The sequence below is a fragment of the Dasypus novemcinctus genome, chromosome 27 (assembly GCF_030445035.2).
Source record: "Dasypus novemcinctus isolate mDasNov1 chromosome 27, mDasNov1.1.hap2, whole genome shotgun sequence".
Lineage (NCBI taxonomy): Eukaryota > Metazoa > Chordata > Mammalia > Cingulata > Dasypodidae > Dasypus > Dasypus novemcinctus.
In genome coordinates, this window is record NC_080699.1 from 17,758,930 (window position 1) to 17,765,983 (window position 7,054).

Below are 7,054 nucleotides of genomic sequence, written 5' to 3' on the forward strand. Positions count from 1 at the left end.
TTAGTTACCCATTCCAAATAGTTACTTTCAGTTCACACAGTGGTAACATATGGCATGTCCAACTGAAAGACACGACTTCTGTGGGACAGCCAAGATCTCATATCCCAGATGGCAATTCCCAGATGGTGTCTACAAATGACACAGTGAAAGAGACTTGACACAATATTAATATTATTGTGAGCTGAATCACAAGGTTTAAAAGATATGTAGCCAAATTCAAACAGAATCATGTATACTTCCTTAAGAAAAAGTACAAAAATATGACCAACACTGGGCACCACAATTATATGATGACATCTTGTCAGGCTACTGAGTCCACAGGTGATTTTTTTTTTAATTTATTATATTTTATTGAGATATATTCACATACGACATGATCTATCCAAAGTGATATAATCAATGGCTTTTAGTATAATCACAATGTTGTGCATTCATCATCACAAAAAAATTTTTAGAACAATTCCATTACTCTCAAATGAAAAACTCCACACCTTAACATGCCTTCCCTAGCCCTACTAACCACTAACCTAACTTCATCTTTATAAATTCCAGCTTTTCTTTTTAAAGATTTATTTTTTTTTATTTATTTCTCTCCCCCCCCGCCTCCAGTTGTCTGCTCTCTGTGTCCATTTGCTGTGTGTTCTTCTGTGACCACTTCTATCCTTATCAGTGGCACCGGGAATCTGTGTTTCTTTTTGTTGCATCATCTTGCTGTGTCAGCTCTCTGTGTGTGCGGCGCCATTCTTGGGCAGGCTGCACTTTCTTTCGCGCTGGGCAGCTCTCCTTATGGGGTGCACTCCTTGTGCATGGGGCTCCCCTACACGGGAGACACCACTGCATGGCACGGCATTCCTTGTGCATGGGCCAGTTCCACATGAGTCAAGGAGGCCCAGGGTTTGAACTGCGGACCTTCCATGCAGTAGGCAGACACCCTATCCATTGGGCCAAATCCCCTTCCCTTCACAGCTTTTTGAGGATGAAGTACACCATTCCTGGAGGTACAAATGACCCTTGTCCACTAGCACCCAACCATCCATTCATCCAATCTATAAAGGCTGAGTACAAAATCACTTTTTTTAGACTGTACTCTGAATTTTTCCCATGAACCAAGCATAGAGTAGAGGGAGTTTCTAACCAAACAATCAAGTAATCAAGTAAAGAATATGGACAAAGGAGGAAACCTTGCCACTTTAGAAACAAAAAAGACCAAAGGGGTTGAGGGTCTAGACTAGGATCAGTAACTGAATATGAAATGACCAAGTGAAAAGTGAAAATGGCTGGTTCTCTGGACCTCTTATCTTTCTGGGTTTGCACTTGGTCCAGGCAGATTTGGCCTAAAAGTATGAACTGCAAATGCTGAAGCACAAGACTAGAACTGACCAGAATGGAATACAAGGATAATGAGTCAAAGGAAAGAAGTATGCCTGCCTAATAACACATCTTCAAAAGTGTTTGCTAAACCATGGACTTATTATTGTAATAAAGGAAGAACTTGTAACACTGATATAAAGTAGTAGTTACCAGAGGTTCTGAGGGGAGGGAAGACTAGGGGGAACATGGGAACATAGGGCATTTTTACGGCACTGGAATTATTCTGCACGATATAATGGATAAAGACTAATATACATTTTGTCAAAATTTATAAAACTGTTTAGTGCAAAGTTTAAACCATAATGTAAACTAAAGACCTTGGTTAGTAGCCATGCTTCAATATTTGTTCGTCAATTATAACAAACACACCACACTAATATAAGATGTTATTAAAAGGGGAAAATGTGGGAGGAAGGGAGTATATGGGAATTCCCTACACTTTTCATGTAACTTTTCGGTAATCTAAAACTTTTCTAAAAATAAAGTTTATCATATGAAGAAATATATATATATACATTTATCTTTACAAACACACAAAAAATTATTTGCTACAGACGAAGTTAGAAAATGGACAAGAATGTACTCAGCTTCCCTAGAGGGTATTTCAGAAACCCTTTAAGAAGATACTGTTTCTTACTTGCAAAAGAAATTGTGAAAGTCACCATCATAAAGTCAGTATTTAAAGACATTAAGTATATATCCCTATCCCAGACATCCTTCAAAATCTAGTTCACCATCATCTCCAAAGAGGCTTCTCCAATCGCCCTCAGCTAATCTCCTTCTCCTTTGTTACTTGGGTATCTTATAATTGCTTCTATTTTTCCACCTAACACCACACAGTAGTTATATGTTGACATATAAGGATAAAGACCACAAAGACTTCATTATGTTCACATGGGTCTTCTCCTTTAACATTAACGTTATAACTTCAGTGTCTGGTACAATAGGTGCTCAATAAATGTCAGCTAAATAGAACTGAAATCATGAAATTCACAAAGTCAGGGCAAAAGTTAAAATAACAAAGATGTTTCCAAAGTGGGAACATAGCTGGTCAGGGGGGAAAAGCTTTAACTATCTGCCCATAAAAAGATCAAGACCAAAATTTCCTAAGAGACTGCACACAGTGCAACATTGGGGCTATCACCAAATAATGTATTATTTATACTGCAGAAGTTCTAGGAGGGTAAGCAATATATAGTTTAGTTACTCACCAGCAGACAGTGGGCAAAGTCGGGACCTCCCACAAGGCCAGTGAAATTTCCCAGTTGCTCTGCAAGAGCTAGAAGTACCTCATCTTCATCATAAATTGTATCTGGAAATGACAACAAGATACTCATCATCAAGATAACTGACCCAAAGCTGGATACTCATACAAAACTAGGAATTAGAGTATGTTGCTAATAAGACGGGCAAATCACAATTATAAAAGGGTTTCCTTCCTTCTCAGTCTTTAACTATCTTCCTGGATATGTTTTACAGAATGAATCACAAATTCATACTCCCATATCAATTATCAGTTTTCTGCTAACTAAATAGCTAATATTTGTATGTCTAGACACAACATTACAATATTCTGTCTTCTCTTACACAGAAAGCACGAGGTTAAGTTTAGTACTTACTACTGTGCTTAACAAACTCTAAAAAAATTGTCGAGGTTTTGGAAGTCACTGGAAAATGGAAATGCCCATGCCTTTCTTGAAAGGAATACTCACATACCAGTAAGGAATGGCAGCAGTTCAGTTCGAGTTCTTTCTACTCCAAGTGCTAGAGCAATCGTTGCTAACTTCTTAATACTGTTGAGACGGAGCTTTTAAAAAGAATATGGAAGAACAAAGTAAAGATACGGTTGCAATTTAGACCAAACGAGAAAACAAAAGTTGCAAACAGGTGAGTCTACTGATATGGGTCAAAAGGAGGAAAACGCTCAATTTAGATTTTATTCCACATGGAACCTCCGGTGCAGTGTAACATGGCCTCATTAGCCAGAGGAAGATTTCCTAGGAACAACATTCGGAAGAGAAATGAATGAAAAAGAATACAATACCCAGGAAGTGAGATCATTTTAAAGGAGAATCTGGCAGCGGTGAGTCGGCCAAGCAGTCGAACACAACTCCCGACTTTTCAAAGGAAAGTTCCAACAAAGTTGATGCGCCGACTCATCTAGGTTTAATCTGCCTCCACTCCTCCTACCCAACGAGCCCGGCCAGTTTCCAACGCCAGAGGAAGGCACTTCGCCTGCCAAGGGCGCCCCCTCCTCCAGCTCGCCCGGCCACAAGGAGGCCCACCCGGGCCAGGACGCGGCGTTTCCCCCCGCACGGCCCGGAAGGGGCGTCCAGGCGGGAAGCCGGTTCTCCGACAACCGCCGGGAGGGTTCGGGCGCGGGAAGACGCGCCTCAGGGAGTCTGAAGGACGACGAGGGGGGAGATGCCGGGAGGGTCGGATCAGGCCGGGCCACTACAGCCCCTCACAGGTCTTCCCTCTCTTCCCCCTCAAGTTTCTGCTCTAAGGCTCCGGGCCTCCCCCACCGCGGCGCCGGCCTCCCCCCAAGCCTATCACGCGCCCTCCCGGGCGCGCCTCAGCTCTCAGGCCTAGCCCAGTACCTGCACGTCCTCATTGCGGAGCTCGTCGATTAAAACCGCGATCGGGTAGAGCGAGTCGTCTCCATCTCCGCCTGCTGCCCCCGGGCCGGTGCCGGGCCCCGCCGCGCCCGCCATGTTCTTTCTTCTCAAGCCGGTCGCCGCCGCACGCTCCGCTGCCGGGCCCCGCCCCGCGCCCAGGCCCCGCCCCGTGCCCAGGCCCCGCCCCGTGCCCAGGCCCCGCCCCGCGCCCAGGCCCCGCCCCGCGCCCTGGCCCCGCCCCGCGCCCTGGCCCCGCCCCGCGCCCAGGCACAGGGAGGAGGGGCTAAGGCCCGCACGCGGACTCGGCGGAACCCGGGAGGCCGCCTCCGCCTGCAGAAGAGTGGAGTGTCCGGCCGGATTCCGGTGGCGACGCTGTAGGTCTGAATTCCCGGAGGGTGGGTTGGTTGGGGCTGCCGTCCTGTCCGCAGCCGAAAGTAGCACGAGCCGGGATTCATCCTGCATGTTGTGGTCTGAAGGATCTGTACTGAGCCGTCGTAGGCCTCGGGCCTGCCGAGGAGCATGCCCAAGGCTGGGGAGGACGGGCGGGGAGAATGTGGCGGCTTCCTCTGCTTTCGTCCTGGTCCCGAGCGACCGGGTCTCCCCCACTGATTCCTCCTCTCAGCCTCAAGCGGCTGCAGAACCCCTCCACCTCATCCTTCGGCTCTTCGCCAGAAATAGCGTTATCTGGCTCCTGCTCCGTAAGACAAATGACGCAGGTGGTGAGAGAAAATGAACAGTGCCTTCCAAACTCCCCAGTCAACATTTTTCCACCTTCTCCACGCAAGCTGTTAAAAACATGCTGCTCTCTTGTTTTTGTTTCTTCTCGATCTTGGTTCCGGAATGGTGCCTTGGGTTTTCTTCCTCCCTTTTTTTTTTTTCCTTAAGATTTATTTATTTATTTCTCTCCCCTTCTACCCCCCAACCCGGTCGTCTGTTCTCTGTGTCCATCCGCTGCGTCCTCCCCGTCCGCCTTCTGCTGCCATCAGCGGCACGGAAATCTGTGCCTCCTTCTGCCGTGTCATCCTGTTGTGTCAGCTCTCCATGTCTCCGTGTGTGCGGCACCATTCCTGGGAAGGCTGCACCCTCTTTCGCGCTGGGCGGCTCTCCCTATGGGGCCCACCCCCTGCACGTGGGGCTCCTCCCTGCGTGGCTCGGCACTCCCTGCGTGCATCAGCACTGCGCATGGGCCAGCTCCACACGGTCGAGGAGGCCCGGGGCCTGAACCTCCCATGTGGCAGAAGGACACCCCAACCACTGGGCGGAGTCCGCCACCTCTTCCTCCCATTTTTTAAGCTCTTCAGCCTGCCAGGAGTGAAAAAGCAAAGTTAGGACATGCCTTAATCCTTCAAATTGGGTAGAGTGACTATTTGACTTGTATGAGAAAAACTAACTGGCCTCCCTAGATAGCCATCTAAGAGTTCTCAAAAGCAGTAATGGGAGGAGGGAAGGAGGTGAGTTTCTTACAAAACCTAGTGGAATTTTTCATTCACCCTTGTTAAGGCAGCACAGAATAACTGGAATAGCCTCTTGTTTTTTGGCTTTGAACTGAAATTTAAGCAACTCAGGATAACTATATACACTGGTCACAATTTCTGGAATGGTAATTCTTTGTATCTGATTAATAAAATGCAAAATTATTAATAAATGGAACTTAGAAAAATATTTTTTTTAAACATGGGGTCCTGGGAGTAAACATAGTAAGCAGGGTGTTTGGTAGCAGTGAAATGTTGGGAATAAAGAACCTGAACTGTGTTTCTCACATTAGGCCTGCAGGTATATTCTCTAGGTTTTTCATTTGTTTTCATCTTGTTAAGTATTTTTAGATTTGCATAGTAGATTTTGGATTATGTGGATGACCACTTTATAACTCAGGATTGCTACACAATTTCAGTGCCTACATTTGCATGTGTGTTTCAGGGCTTTTATTCTTCTTGGATAATTAGAAAGGAAGACATAGATTTAAAATGAAACTGATGCAAGTGAAAACCAAATGACACCATAGGACTGCAGTCTCAGAATTAAGAGAAAAATGGTAAGAAAATTTAGATACCATAGGTCCCTTGGTGGCATGGGCATACAGACTCAAAAGCAGCTGAGCCTTGGCAAACAGTACCATAGCCACATTATAAGGGATGATTTTAGTTTCAGCAAAACAGCATCATTTGCCATGTTAAATCACTATATTATTATTATGAATATTAGTGCTGTGGTTTCATTTATATTTAATTATATGTTTTATTTTTTAGAAGAATTAGAAATAAAAGGACCTTATATTCCTAGTTTATATTTTGTAAAGTTAAGTAACAATGTAATAAAAATAAGAGTTTTGCTTTTCCGGCGTTCAGGATGTCGAAGTGAGGATGTGGTGTGTCGTCCAGTACAAAATTCCGGATTTCCCTGGGTCTCCTGGTAGGAGCCATGATCAACTGTGCTGACAACACAGGTGCCAAGAATCTGTATATTATCTCTGTAAAGGGGATCAAGGACAGCTGAATAGACTTCCTACTGCTGGTGTGGGTGACATGGTGATGGCCACAGTCAAGAAGGGCAAACCAGAACTCAGAAAGAAGGTCCATCCAGCAGTGGTCATTCGACAACGAAAGTTGTATGGGAGAACAGATGGTGTGTTCCTTTATTTCGAAGATAACACAGGGGTCATAGTAAACAATAAAGAAGTGAAAGGTTCTGCTACCACAGGACCAGTTGCAAAGGAGTGTGCAGACTTGTGGCCCAGGATTGCATCCAGTGCTGGTAGCACTGCATGATTCTCCAATATATTTATGTAAAATAAAATAAAATTTTAAAAAAATTTTTAAGTTTTTAGGATTTTTTCCCTATAGAAATGGATCCATATATTAAAGTTTGAAGAACAGAGGACTTTACCAATTAGAAGTAAGATCAGAAAGGATTCCCACGGGCAGTGGGAGGAGAAATTGTTCCCATATACTTTATGTAACATGCATTCGGGAGTTATAAAGGAAGCAAATGCAGAGAAGCAGATCAAATAAGTTCCTCAGATATTATCATCTAGATTTTAGCTCAAGCTTAGAAGAGCCTTGGTGGGG

The 7,054-nt window shown here is 44.8% G+C and overlaps 1 protein-coding gene and 1 long non-coding RNA gene across 4 annotated transcripts in view; one reads left to right on the top strand and one right to left on the bottom strand.

The window, feature by feature from the left end:
* The window catches only part of PPP2R1B (protein phosphatase 2 scaffold subunit Abeta), a 32,632-nt gene extending 28,462 nt beyond the window's left edge, over positions 1–4,170 (bottom strand). For all 3 annotated transcript variants that reach the window (XR_009183765.2, XM_012520686.4, XM_004481132.5), the window contains exons 1-3: positions 3,972–4,170; positions 3,088–3,178; positions 2,583–2,683 (exon numbers count right to left, since the gene is read on the bottom strand). Coding sequence is in view for 2 of the 3 variants with exons in the window: in XM_012520686.4 (XP_012376140.1) it covers positions 2,583–2,683; positions 3,088–3,178; positions 3,972–4,085 (306 nt within the window). In the remaining variant the exon portion in view is untranslated. The remainder of the gene's footprint in view (positions 1–2,582; positions 2,684–3,087; positions 3,179–3,971) is intronic.
* An 82-nt stretch (positions 4,171–4,252) lies between these two features.
* Positions 4,253–6,591, top strand: LOC111761309 (uncharacterized). The gene is made up of 3 exons (XR_009183766.2): positions 4,253–4,363; positions 5,907–6,021; positions 6,335–6,591. It is a non-coding gene; the product is annotated as an uncharacterized lncRNA (long non-coding RNA).
* Positions 6,592–7,054: the final 463 nt, after the last annotated feature.